General features: G+C 44.7%; 1 protein-coding gene across 1 annotated transcript in view; it reads right to left on the minus strand.

Moving 5' to 3' along the window:
* LOC109868598 (neural proliferation differentiation and control protein 1) overlaps window positions 1-14916 on the minus strand; it is a 40314-nt gene that overhangs the window by 6408 nt on the left and 18990 nt on the right. The window contains exon 2 of the mRNA XM_020458275.2: window positions 14219-14368. Coding sequence (XP_020313864.1) covers window positions 14219-14368 — 150 coding nt within the window. The remainder of the gene's footprint in view (window positions 1-14218; window positions 14369-14916) is intronic.

Consider the following 14916-nt stretch of genomic DNA (forward strand, 5'->3'; position numbering starts at 1 on the left):
GTTTCATGGCTCTATGTAGCACTGTGCGCCTCCCTTAGTCTACTCTGGAATTTGGGATTGTGAAGAGACCTCTGGTGGCATGTCTTGTGGGGTATGCATGGGTGTCCGAGCTGTGTTTTAGTAGTTTAAAAACAGACAGCTCGGTGCATTCAGCATGTCAATACTTCTTACAAAAATAAGTAGTGATGAAGTCAATCTCTCCTCTACTTTGAGCCAGGAGAGATTGACATGCATTTTATTAATGTTAGCTCTCCATGTACATTTAAGGGCCAGCTGTTCTGCCTTGTTCTGAGACAATTGTAAAGTCCCTCTTTGTGGCACCTGAACAGACAACTGGACAGTAGTCCGGGTGCAACAAAACTAGGGCATGTAGGACCTTGATAGTGTTGTTAAGAAGGCAGAGCAGTGCTTTATTATTGACAGACTTATCCACATATTAGCTAGTGTTGCATCAATATGTTTTGACCATGGCAGTTTACAACCCAGGGTTACTGCAAGTAGTTTAGTCACCTCAAACGGCTCCACTTCCACATTATTCATTACAAGATTTAGAGTTTAGTGAATGATTTGTCCCAAATACAATACTAAGTTTTTGAAATAATTAGGACTAACTTATTTCTTGCCACCCATTCTGAAACTAACTGCCGCTCTTTGTCACTCGCTTTAGTAGCTGAAGTGTATAGTGTTGAGTCATCCGCATACATAGACACACTGGCTTTCAGTGGTATGTCATTGGTAAAGATTGAAAAAAAAGTAAAGGGCCTAGACAGCTGCCCTGGGGAATTAATTATTCTACCTGGATTATGTTGGAGAGGCTTCAATTAAAGAACACCCCCTGTGTTCTGTTAGACAGGTACCTCTATCTACAATATAGCAGGGGATGTAAGGCCATAACACACACGTTTTTTCTGCAGCAGACTATGATCGATAATGTCAAAAGCCACACTGAAGTCTAACAAAACAGCTCACACAATATTGTATCATCAATTTCTCTCAGCCAATCATCAGTCATTTGTGTGTGCCATGCATGTTGAATGCCTTTCCCTAGAAGCATGCTGAAAGTCTGTTGTCAATTTGTTTACTGTAAAATAACATCCAATCTGGTTCATCAGAATTCTTTCCAAAAGTTTACTAAGGGTTGGTAACAGGATGATCGGTCTGCTATTTGAGCCAGTAAAGGGGGCTTTACTATTCTTGGTTAGCGGAATGACTTTTGCTTCACTCCAGGCCTGAGGGCACACACTTTCTTGTAGGCTTAGAATGAAGATATGGCAAATAGGAGTGGCAATATCGTCTGCTATTATCCTCAGAAATGTTCCATCCAAGTTGTCACCCAGGTGGCTTGTCATTGTTGATAAACAAAAATATATTTTCACCTCTTCCACACTCACTTTTCGGAATTCAAAGTTACAATGCTTGTCTTTCATAATTTGGTCAGTTAGTGTTTACCTATTTAATAGTGTTTGTTGCTGGCATTTCATGCCTAAATTTGCTAATCTTGCAGATGAAAAAAATCATTAAAGTAGTTGGCAATATCAGTGGGTTTTGTGATGAATGAGTCACCTGATTCAATGAATGATGGAGGGGAGTTTGCCTTTTTGCCCAAAAATGTAATTTAAGGTGGTAACCATATAACAGAACAGAGTGTGGGTGTGAAAGAGCAAGCATTAGAAGAAACAGGACATCCTGTTGTGTGACTGCAAGTGCATGAAGCAACCCATGAGAGAGCCAGAGAGCCAGTGAGTGTGTGCGCGTGTGTGCATAAATGTGTTTGTGTGTGTGATAGAGAGTGTGCCGGTGTGTTGTTTGTTTGGGCAACAGTGAAAGAGAGACAAAGCCAGGGTGTTGTTTAACAGCTCTTTTGGCCAGACAGTAGGCCACATTCCAGGACTAGGCCATAGTTCTCCCTGGTTACCGGTATACATAGTGTGTGTGTGGCCAGGGGTTGAAGCACCGCAGGGGGCTTGTGCAATCACCCCGCCCCCCTGTCTCAGCCCTGCTCCCTCTCACACACACACACACGTCCCTAAATCTCACTCAGCTGAGTGCTAATGGGGATAATCTCTCCCTCCCCAAGGTTACTCTAAAAGACCAGGTAATTCTACACTGTTTTCGTGATAAGCTAAATATGATTCAGATTCAATATTTAATTACTATAGTGAGACATCATGAGCCATATCACCAACTAAGCCACTTCTTTGAAAATGCTTAGTAATGTCTCATTGTGTTTGTATTAGCGTGAGCACCATGTTATTAATGATTAAGGTGTTGTCCTCTACAGAAGGGTGGCCATCTGGCGGTGGTAATGTGCGTGATATGATGTGACGGCACTTTCAGTCTGTGCTTTGTTACTTTCTCACCCCATTCTATCCCATTTAGTGTGATCCACAGCAGGTGTCAGTGGGGGTGGGTCATGCCATCTATACTTTGCAGGTGGTGGAGTGCTCCAAGTGTGCCAGTGTACCTGGCACTTTATACCCAACTTTGTTAGCTAACTTAAACAACATTTGAGGAAAATGTCAACATTTGAAAGAAAAAGAGAACATTCCTGAAATGTTGTGTTGGCATGAGTACTTGAGTGAGAGGGTACATAGAGGAATTAGTGAGCATATGAACCACAGAAAAGGAACATAAGGGTATGCATTTATATATGTTTGTTTGAGTGGGAGTGTGTAGTAGATAGAGAAAATAAGAACGGGGAAATTGGTGTGTGTGTGTGTGTGTGTGTGTCAGTAAACCCTCACACACTGACTAAGCATACACCTCTCCATGCATCAGAGAGGAGGTTTTGGCACCAGGTTGATAATGAACCATAACCCAAGAGGTGCCAAGAGGGATGTAAGGTGCACTAGCCTTGTGCGTGGGTAAGAGAGGGCTTGACAACGTGCTGGGTTGGAAATGACAGCGATTAGTGTGTACAAAATGGAGAAAAAGGTGGGGGGGGGGTTAGTAGTACAGAACTAGGCAGACCATGATTGATTGCACAGTAGGTGGCGGCATGCACCTTAAACATTTGTTTGCGGACTGCCATGATATCATAGAAGTAGAAGAAGAGGGATGTAAGTTTATGAAAATAAACACTAAACAGCCAGACTCTCTTATTCCTATCATCTCTATCCACCCTTTCCCCACCCTGGCTGGGCCTTAGTTATACATCAGGACAACGCATTCAGTTACCTATCATTTCCCATCACAACATAACGACCAAATTTGTCATTTGTATTTACAGTCAAAGGGGCTGCCCTGCTCTTGTTTGTGAACTGAAGGAATGGGTCTTGAAGGTGAATAAAAGTATCTAATGGATATGTAAAATTAAACTTGACACTTTTTTCTAATTGTTTACCAGATTGAATGAGTATAAAACCTGACTGAATAGTTGAATTCAGACCCACACATAACCAAACAGTATGCATTATTTCATCAATACATAGCTTGCAATAGTACAAAAATATATTAGTCTCACTAGCTAGGTTTCCATCCAATTGGAGACAGATTTTCATGCAAATATTGTAAGGTCGGCAATTTAAAAAAAAGAGCAATATTTTACCATTAAATGTCAAATATGCCTACTCTGGTCCTGGCACCTGCGCTCTAGTCAACAGCTCACAGATACAGTGTGGGTAGGCTGTGCTAGTCTACACGATGAGATTATTATGGATAAGAGCAAGAAAATTTTTGTTGTTGTCAAATGGCAGTCAAGCATCGATCACCATGTCAGCGGAATAAGACACTCGAGATTTATTGGAAAGCAGCATCAAGCTAATCATAGTGCTCTTTCACCACGCTGTGAAGTGCATCATAATTTATTTCATTTGTAGCCTAATAAACTGCATGGATTCCCGAGTCGTAGGGGGAGGATCTCACCCCATATCATCGCGTGACTCCTAATTTACTTCGATATGATGGTTATTATATCAGTATTTGAGCATTAAGGCATTTCCACCGCCATTTTCTGCATAACTTATAAAATGACACCGAAACTGCCTGTTTCCGTCACAGCTGTCATGACTCTTTTTATACGATATGACTTCTCACAAAAACTGGATGGAAATGTGGTTTCCTGACTAATATTTCTCAGGGGGTGGAGAATTTCTCAGGGGTTCATTCTTAGGGTCTACTGCTGCCCTCTTGTGGCTATGAGAACAATTTTTTTTTATTTTTTTTATTTTACCTTTATTTAACCAGGTAGGCAAGTTGAGAACAAGTTCTCATTTACAATTGCGACCTGGCCAAGATAAAGCAAAGCAGTTCGACAGATAAAACGACACAGAGTTACACATGGAGTAAAAACAAACATACAGTCAATAATGCAGTATAAACAAGTCTATATACAATGTGAGCAAATGAGGTGAGAAGGGAGGTAAAGGCAAAAAAGGCCAAGATGGCAAAGTAAATACAATATAGCAAGTAAAATACTGGAATGGTAGTTTTGCAATGGAAGAATGTGCAAAGTAGAAATAAAAAAAATAATGGGGTGCAAAGGAGCAAAATAAATAAATAAATAAAAATTAAATACAGTTGGGAAAGAGGTAGTTGTTTGGGCTAAATTATAGGTGGGCTATGTACAGGTGCAGTAATCTGTGAGCTGCTCTGACAGTTGGTGCTTAAAGCTAGTGAGGGAGATAAGTGTTTCCAGTTTCAGAGATTTTTGTAGTTCGTTCCAGTCATTGGCAGCAGAGAACTGGAAGGAGAGGCGGCCAAAGAAAGAATTGGTTTTGGGGGTGACTAGAGAGATATACCTGCTGGAGCGTGTGCTACAGGTGGGAGATGCTATGGTGACCAGCGAGCTGAGATAAGGGGGGACTTTACCTAGCAGGGTCTTGTAGATGACATGGAGCCAGTGGGTTTGGCGACGAGTATGAAGCGAGGGCCAGCCAACGAGAGCGTACAGGTCGCAATGGTGGGTAGTATATGGGGCTTTGGTGATAAAACGGATTGCACTGTGATAGACTGCATCCAATTTGTTGAGTAGGGTATTGGAGGCTATTTTGTAAATGACATCGCCAAAGTCGAGGATTGGTAGGATGGTCAGTTTTACAAGGGTATGTTTGGCAGCATGAGTGAAGGATGCTTTGTTGCGAAATAGGAAGCCAATTCTAGATTTAACTTTGGATTGGAGATGTTTGATATGGGTCTGGAAGGAGAGTTTACAATCTAACCAGACACCTAAGTATTTGTAGTTGTCCACGTATTCTAAGTCAGAGCCGTCCAGAGTAGTGATGTTGGACAGGCGGGTAGGTGCAGGCAGCGATCGGTTGAAGAGCATGCATTTAGTTTTACAATGTGCCGGTGAGTATTTTCAATTGGACCTCTTCCATTTTTATTTAAGGCAAGTCAGTTAAGAACAAATTCTTATTTACAATGACGACCTAGGAACGGTGGGTTAACTGCCTTGTTCAGGGGCAGAATGACAGATTTCTACCTTGTCAGCTGGGGATTCAATCTAGCAACCTTTCGGTTACTGGCTTAATGCTCTAAATCAAATCAAATCAAGTCAAATCAAATATTATTTGTCACATACACATGGTTAGCAGATGTTAATGCGAGTGTAGCGAAACGCTTGTGCTTCTAGTTCCAACAATGCAGTAATAACGAACAAGTAATCTAACTAACAATTCCAAAAAACTACTGTCTTATACACAGTGTAAGGGGATAAAGAATATGTACATAAGGATATATGAATGAGTGATGGTACAGAGCAGCATAGGCAAGATACAGTAGATGATATCGAGTACAGTATAACATATGAGATGAGTATGTAAACAAAGTGGCATAGTTAAAGTGGCTAGTGATACATGTATTACATAAGGATGCAGTCGATGATATAGAGTACAGTATATACGTATGCATATGAGATGAATAATGTAGGGTAAGTAACATTATATAAGGTAGCATTGTTTAAAGTGGCTAGTGATATATTTACATCATTTCCCATCAATTCCCATTATTAAAGTGGCTGGAGTTGAGTCAGTGTCATTGACAGTGTGTTGGCAGCAGCCACTCAATGTTAGTGGTGGCTGTTTAACAGTCTGATGGCCTTGAGATAGAAGCTGTTTTTCAGTCTCTCGGTCCCAGCTTTGATGCACCTGTACTGACCTCGCCTTCTGGATGACAGCGGGGTGAACAGGCAGTGGCTCGGGTGGTTGATGTCCTTGATGATCTTTATGGCCTTCCTGTAGCATCGGGTGGTGTAGGTGTCCTGGAGGGCAGGTAGTTTGCCCCCGGTGATGCGTTGGTTGTGCAGACCTCACTACCCTCTGGAGAGCCTTACGGTTGAGGGCGGTGCAGTTGCCATACCAGGCGGTGATACAGCCCGCCAGGATGCTCTCGATTGTGCATCTGTAGAAGTTTGTGAGTGCTTTTGGTGACAAGCCGAATTTCTTCAGCCTCCTGAGGTTGAAGAGGCGCTGCTGCGCCTTCTTCACGATGCTGTCTGTGTGAGTGGACCAATTCAGTTTGTCTGTGATGTGTATGCCGAGGAACTTAAAACTTGCTACCCTCTCCACTACTGTTCCATCGATGTGGATAGGGGGGTGTTCCCTCTGCTGTTTCCTGAAGTCCACAATCATCTCCTTAGTTTTGTTGACGTTGAGTGTGAGGTTATTTTCCTGACACCACACTCCGAGGGCCCTCACCTCCTCCCTGTAGGCCGTCTCGTCGTTGTTGGTAATCAAGCCTACCACTGTTGTGTCGTCCGCAAACTTGATGATTGAGTTGGAGGCGTGCGTGGCCACGCAGTCGTGGGTGAACAGGGAGTACAGGAGAGGGCTCAGAACGCACCCTTGTGGGGCCCCAGTGTTGAGGATCAGCGGGGAGATGTTGTTGCCTACCCTCACCACCTGGGGGCGGCCCATCAGGAAGTCCAGTACCCAGTTGCACAGGGCGGGGACGAGACCCAGGGTCTCGAGCTTGATGACGAGCTTGGAGGGTACTATGGTGTTGAATGCCGAGCTGTAGTCGATGAACAGCATTCTCACATAGGTATTCCTCTTGTCCAGGTGGGTTAGGGCAGTGTGCAGTGTGGTTGAGATTGCATCGTCTGAGGCACCTATTTGGGCGGTAAGCAAATTGGAGTGGGTCTAGGGTGTCAGGTAGGGTGGAGGTGATATGGTCCTTGACTAGTCTCTTAAAGCACTTCATGATGGCGGATGTGAGTGCTACGGGGCGGTAGTCGTTTAGCTCAGTTACCTTAGCTTTCTTGGGAACAGGAACAATGGTGGCCCTCTTGAAGCATGTGGGAACAGCAGACTGGTATAGGGATTGATTGAATATGTCCGTAAACACACCGGCCAGCTGGTCTGCGCATGCTCTGAGGGTGCGGCTGGGGATGCCGTCTGGGCCTGCAGCCCTGCGAGGGTTAACACGTTTAAATGTCTTACTCACCTCGGCTGCAGTGAAGGAGAGACCGCATGTTTTCGTTGCAGGCAGTGTCAGTGGCACTGTATTGTCCTCAAAGCGGGCAAAAAAGTTATTTAGTCTGCCTGGGAGCAAGACATCCTGGTCCGTGACTGGGCTGGATTTCTTCCTGTAGTCCGCGATTGACTGTAGACCCTGCCACATGCCTCTTGTGTCTGAGCCGTTGAATTGAGATTCTACTTTGTCTCTGTACTGGCGCTTAGCTTGTTTGATAGCCTTGCGGAGGGAATAGCTGCACTGTTTGTATTCGGTCATGTTACCAGACCCCTTGCCCTGATTAAAAGCAGTGGTTCGCGCTTTCAGTTTCACACGAATGCTGCCATCAATCCACGGTTTCTGGTTAGGGAATGTTTTAATCGTTGCTATGGGAACGACATCTTCAACGCACGTTCTAATGAACTCGCACACCGAATCAGCGTATTCGTCAATGTTGTTATCTGACGCAATACGAAACATCTCCCAGTCCACGTGATGGAAGCAGTCTTGGAGTGTGGAGTCAGCTTGGTCGGACCAGTGTTGGACAGACCTCAGCGTGGGAGCCTCTTGTTTTAGTTTCTGTCTGTAGGCAGGGATCAACAAAATGGAGTCGTGGTCAGCTTTTCTGAAAGGGGGGCGGGGCAGGGCCTTATATGCGTCGCGGAAGTTAGAGTAACAATGATCCAAGGTTTTTCCACCACTGGTTGCGCAATCGATATGCTGATAAAATTTAGGGAGTCTTGTTTTCAGATTAGCCTTGTTAAAATCCCCAGCTACAATGAATGCACCCTCCGGATAAATCGTTTCCAGTTTGCAGAGAGTTAAATAAAGTTCGTTCAGAGCCATCGATGTGTCTGCTTGGGGGGGGGATATATACGGCTGTGATTATAATCGAAGAGAATTCTCTTGGTAGATAATGCAGTCTACATTTGATTGTGAGGAATTCTAAATCAGGTGAACAGAAGGATTTGAGTTCCTGTATGTTTCTTTCATCACACCATGTCACGTTGGCCATAAGGCATACGCCCCCGCCCCTCTTCTTACCAGAAAGATGTTTGTTTCTGTCGGCGCGATGCGTGGAGAAACCCGTTGGCTGCACCGCTTCGGATAGCGTCTCTCCGGTGAGCCATGTTTCCGTGAAGCAAAGAACGTTACAGTCTCTGATGTCCCTCTGGAATGCTACCCTTGCTCGGATTTCATCAACCTTGTTGTCAAGAGACTGGACATTGGCAAGAAGAATGCTAGGGAGTGGTGCACGGTGTGCCCGTCTCCAGAGTCTGACCAGAAGACCACCTCGTTTCTCTCTCTTTCGGAGTCGTTTTTTTGGGTCGCTGCATAGGATCCACTCCGTTGTCCTGTTTGTAAGGCAGAACACAGGATCCGCGTCGCGAAAAACATATTCTTGGTCATACTGATGGTGAGTTGACGCTGATCTTATATTCAGTAGTTCTTCTCGACTGTATGTAATGAAACCTAAGATGACCTGGGGTACTAATGGAAGAAATAACACGTAAAAAAAACAAAAAACTGCATAGTTTCCTAGGAACGCGAAGCGAGGCGGCCATCTCTGTCGGCGCCGGAAGTACAATAACCACTAGGCTACCGCCATACAGTGCACTAGGTTAGATGGGCAATCATTTTCACCGGAATGTTAGCAGCTATAGCTTTTTCTTGACCACACATGGTAAAGCTTGTTGACCCAAGCCTATATTTGGGTCAGAGGTACTCAGAGGTCAACATCCATAACATGTCTTGGTTAACTATTCCATCCTCAACATTGCAACAACCCATTTCTCTCTCCATGGTGACACTCATCGTAGCTATATAAAACACATTTTCAAGTGAATAATTCCTGAACACCAAACTCCCAAGAGTGTTGTCCCTTGTACAGATGTCTATCAAATTCCATCAACCCTAGTAGTCACCATGTTAAACAGAATATTGAAATAAAGGACTTTTAAATGAACATCACTACCACTCAACGACTCCACAACGCATTTCCCATCAGGACTAACATAGTCAGAGCTCCACACTGAATCAACTAATAGCATGATGGCATTGTATAACATCCCTGATTCCTAATGGATTGTCAACAGCTGTCATTAGGCTCCATTAGAGAGCTTCATTAGCTTTGCTTAGCCCCCTATGCATCATCCCTCCCCGCACCCCATCTCTAAAGGCTCTCCCTGTTCCCCATGTCCAGCTCCTGATCTATTATTAGCCTCTATGTCTGACTATGGAGGGGTCAGTTTGACCACAGCTTTACCTGCTGTCCCTGTTTCTGAGTAGAGCTCTGCCCTCAGTACATACTGTGTGAATACATATCCAGTTCTCCTGACTGGTTGCCAGCCTTATTACCAGACAGGGCCCATAGCTCCAGTGTTTACCTATGGAAGTGTATGCCTTGATGTCAAACACAGGCTTGTCTTACACACACAAAGAGTACTGTTCACTAACTGTACTCACTTAGCTACTGTAATTGACCTACCCTCTCACCTCTGCTCCTCATGGCGGCCACTGTATAACCGTGAATAACAGTACTACTCTTCCCATTCTGAGAAGATACATATTGTACCTACCACCGGTGGCTGGTGGCACCTTAATTGGGGAGGGTGGCTCATAGTAATGGCCGGAACAGAGTTAATTGAATGGTATGAAACACAGTTTCAAATGCTTAATACCATTCCATTCACTCCATTCCAGACATTATTATAAGCCGTCCTCCCCTCACCAGACTCCTGTGGAACCTACCCATGACAACTTTACCTACAAAGCATGGCACCTACACTCAAATATCTGTGTATTAGTGTGTGTGTGCACGTGCACGTGTGAAAGAGAAAACAAGAGAGTGTGTTTGTGTCAATTTGTAAATGTGTGTATTACATGTTGCTGTGGAGAGTGTATTTGCTTATTTTGTGTATACCAGTGGAGGCTTCTGAGGGGAGGACGGCTCTTAATGACTGGAACGGAGCAAATGGAATGGCATCAAACCATGTGATTGATGTATTTGATACCATTCCACCTGTTCCCCTCCAGACATTATCACAAGCCCGTCCTCCCCAATTAAGGTGCCACCAACCTCCTGTAGTGTATACTGATGTGCATCCTGCTGCTCTCTCATACATAATCTAAGACATCCGAGTTGCTAGATTTAATAATGTATCCGTTTCGGCTCCACTGGGTCACATAAGCCTCTCCCTGGTCCTGCTGTGTCTGGATGGGTTCATCTCTCCATGAACAACAGCCTCTGTCTACATGTGTACTGGAAAAAACATCCACAAGCTTCCTCGATAGACACAGCCTATGGAGATAACATCATGCTAAAAAATAAGCACAAATATGTTTAGCACATAAAAGGAACATAAAAGGTAAGGCTTTGGATGGTGACATGTCCGGATTGCTCTGATTAGGAGCACATCTCCATTGATGTACACCTCATCCTGTACATAGGGGCTGCATCCCAAATGGCACCATATGGGCCCTGGTCAAAAACAGTGTGCTATATACAGGTTGTCCTGGATGCAGAACTGAGCGATTTTCCCTTAGATAGGCCAGCTATAAAGTCAAAATTGGCTATATTTTAAAGATTCATGAAAAGTGGTCTTAATTTAAGGTTAGGGTTAGGCATTAGGCTTACCAGTGTGGTTAAGTTTAGGGTTCAGGTTAGGGTAAGGTAAAACAATTCTGAATTTATAATTTTGTGGTTGTGCCAGCTAGTGACCACTCTGCAGAGCTGCTTCCAGAACAAGATTCATGACAAAAACCGCTAACCTGTGAAATAGGGTAGTATTTCAGACATAGCCAACAGTCTCTGACCACAAGGTAGGTCCCCACAGGGTCAGTTTGTTCTAGCCAGCCCTCACAGGTTTATGTAACCTAGCCCAGTGGTCTGTAGCACTCATACCACACCACCCAACACACTCAAACCACACCACCACAACGACCTAGCCTTCACAATACACACTACACACACCGCTTCTGCTTTGTGTCAGAAGATCTGCGAATTAGATGCTCCTAGGTTGATAAACTCCCTCCACAAAGTTCTCGCTCTCCTTTTCATCCGCTCTTATTTTTTCTTTCTCTCATATCTCTCTGTGTGATGCCATGACCCCTATTCTAATGTCCTCATATCTCTCTGTGTGATGCTGTGACCCCTAATGTCCTCATATCTCTCTGTGTGATGCCGTGACCCCTAATCTAATGTCCTCATATCTCTCTGTGTGATGCCGTGACCCCTAATCTAATGTCCTCATATCTCTGTGTGATGCCGTGACCCCTAAACTAATGTCCTCATATCTCTCTGTGTGATGCCGTCACCCCTAATCTAATGTCCTCATATCTCTCTGTGTGATGCCGTGACCCCTAATCTAATGTCCTCATATCTCTGTGTGATGCCGTGACCCCTAAACTAATGTCCTCATATCTCTCTGTGTGATGCCGTCACCCCTAATCTAATGTCCTCATATCTCTCTGTGTGATGCCGTGACCCCTAATCTAATGTCCTCATATCTCTCTGTGTGATGCCGTGACCCCTAATCTAATGTCCTCATATCTCTGTGTGATGCCGTGACCCCTAATCTAATGTCCTCATATCTCTCTGTGTGATGCCGTCACCCCTAATCTAATGTCCTCATATCTCTCTGTGTGATGCCGTGACCCCTAATCTAATGTCCTCATATCTCTCTGTGTGATGCCGTGACCCCTAATCTAATGTCCTCATATCTCTCTGTGTGATGCCGTGACCCCTAATCTAATGTCCTCATATCTCTCTGTGTGATGCCGTGACCCCTAATCTAATGTCCTCATATCTCTCTGTGTGATGCCGTGACCCCTAATCTAATGTCCTCATATCTCTCTGTGTGATGCCGTGACCCCTAATCTAATGTCCTCATATCTCTCTGTGTGATGCCGTGACCCCTAATCTAATGTCCTCATATCTCTCTGTGTGATGCCGTGACCCCTAATCTAATGTCCTCATAACTCTCTGTGTGATGCCGTGACCCCTAATCTAATGTCCTCATATCTCTCTGTGTGATGCCGTGACCCCTAATCTAATGTCCTCATATCTCTCTGTGTGATGCCGTCACCCCTAATCTAATGTCCTCATATCTCTCTGTGTGATGCCGTGACCCCTAATCTAATGTCCTCATATCTCTCTGTGTGATGCCGTGACCCCTAATCTAATGTCCTCATATCTCTCTGTGTGATGCCGTCACCCCTAATCTAATGTCCTCATATCTCTCTGTGTGATGCCGTGACCCCTAATCTAATGTCCTCATATCTCTCTGTGTGATGCCGTGACCCCTAATCTAATGTCCTCATAACTCTCTGTGTGATGCCGTGACCCCTAATCTAATGTCCTCATATCTCTCTGTGTGATGCCGTGACCCCTAATCTAATGTCCTCATATCTCTCTGTGTGATGCCGTCACCCCTAATCTAATGTCCTCATATCTCTCTGTGTGATGCCGTGACCCCTAATCTAATGTCCTCATATCTCTCTGTGTGATGCCGTGACCCCTAATCTAATGTCCTCATATCTCTCTGTGTGATGCCGTCACCCCTAATCTAATGTCCTCTGCTGCAGACCCAACTAAATTATTAATCCTGGAGAGAAACACACACACACACACACACACACACACACACACACACACACACACACACACACACACACACACACACACACGGTAGAGGTGGCAGGGTAAGAGAGAATATCTCCCTCTTCCTCTCTATTTCTCCTCTCCCTCCATCTTTCACAAACCATGGCATGCCTTGTAAAATCACCGGACAATAAAAAAATGTTATTTCCACGGAGCAACGCTTTTACAGAATGAAATTAGATTGTATGAAGGAGCCAGAGAGAGTGAAAGAGGGAGAGATGGAAGGGGAGAGTAACAGAGAGAAAGGGTGAGGGAGAGAGATGGAAGGGAGTGAGAGAGATGGAGAGAGAGTGAGAGATGCAGGAGGGAGAGATGCATGCAGTACTCTGGGTGATTAAATGCGGTGGTCATCTGTCTGTGGGCAGCAGGAGTGGGGATTAGAGAAACACAGGATCAAACTACAGCGCACAGAGAGAGGGAGAAATAAGGACAGATTGATGCAGAGAGCTGAAGAGATCGAGGGAGAGAGAACAATGGAGAGATCAATGGGGAGAAGGAGGGAGAGGAATTGATAAGGAAGGCGATAGAGTAAAAACAAAAGGGTATCAAATAAATATAGAAGAGGGAGATTGAGAGTGAATGCAGTAAGCAAGGAGGGGGACTGGGAGAGTGAGGGAGGGAGGAGGAGAAAGAGGAGCAGTGAGGGTTTCCTGTCTGTGTCACTGTGGCTCACTATGCTCACTCTTAAAGCACAGAGTTAGTTACTCATGGCTACGTCACGAACAAAGGCACACGTACACACACACATCCAATTAAACGGCAGCCTCTCTGCATCAGCTCATGAACCACTTTGTGTGACCAAACTGCGTTTGACCTAACCCCATAACCCATGTCTGGATGCTCAGAGATCTGTAGCTTGACACAGGTTGTGTCCCAAATGGCACTCTATTCCCTACATAGTAAACTACAAAGGGGTCAACGTAGTGCACTATGTAGGGAATAGTGTGCCATTTGGGATGCAGACACAACCAGGGAAAGGATGATGTTCGATGTTCATTGAACATACGTAGAAAATGACCCTGTGCTGTTGAAGCAGCTTCATCAAATAAATTCAATAACATCTTTCGTAAATTACCCAAATCCCCTTGCTTTCCTACATTATAATGGAGATTGTGGGGCTTTTTGAGTGTGCATAAAGTGTGTGTAATATCCAGACCAACATACCATGGTGATGGCGCCTCTTCCTTGCTACACACTGTCCTTCCTCGTTCTCTTCCAATGGGGTGAGGCAGGGGCCGCAGTAGGAGGTGCCAGGTTTGCAGAAGTGCCGCCCCTCACGGGCACAGTCTATGTGGTACGGGCACTTACCCCCAGCTAAATAGAAAAAGAGAGCCAGTTGTTAGATAACACTTCTGCTCACCTCCTCTAACAGAACATACTGAATTATGGTCATCATGATTCTTATGGAGTGTGTGTGAGAGGACAGGAACATGAGTGTGTCACATCATCCCCCAGGTGTCATGACAAAAGAGGCTGCTTGGAGTTGACAAGATGCCATGTAGTCATGACAACTGATTGAATTAAAGATGAATTGACGCACCAGTGGCAAACAACATTTTATTATGTACAATGTAGAGGGATTTCGAATAGCAAAACCTTCTGACTGTGCTATTGTCTTCATTGCATGAACATCATGTATTGGTTAGAACTCTGTTTTCAGACACAGACCCAAGCTATCGTATTCACATTGTGCTGAATTTAAAAACAGTTACCAGGGAACTGAGGAGACCTGCTGAGGGGAGGACGGCTCATAATAATGGCTGGAACGGAGCGAATGGTATTTCAAACCATTCCACTTATTGCAGTCCAGCCATTACCATGAGTCCATCCTCCCCAACTAAGGTGCCACCAACCTCCTGTGA

The sequence above is a fragment of the Oncorhynchus kisutch genome, linkage group LG23, assembly GCF_002021735.2.
Source record: "Oncorhynchus kisutch isolate 150728-3 linkage group LG23, Okis_V2, whole genome shotgun sequence".
Classification (NCBI taxonomy): domain Eukaryota; kingdom Metazoa; phylum Chordata; class Actinopteri; order Salmoniformes; family Salmonidae; genus Oncorhynchus; species Oncorhynchus kisutch.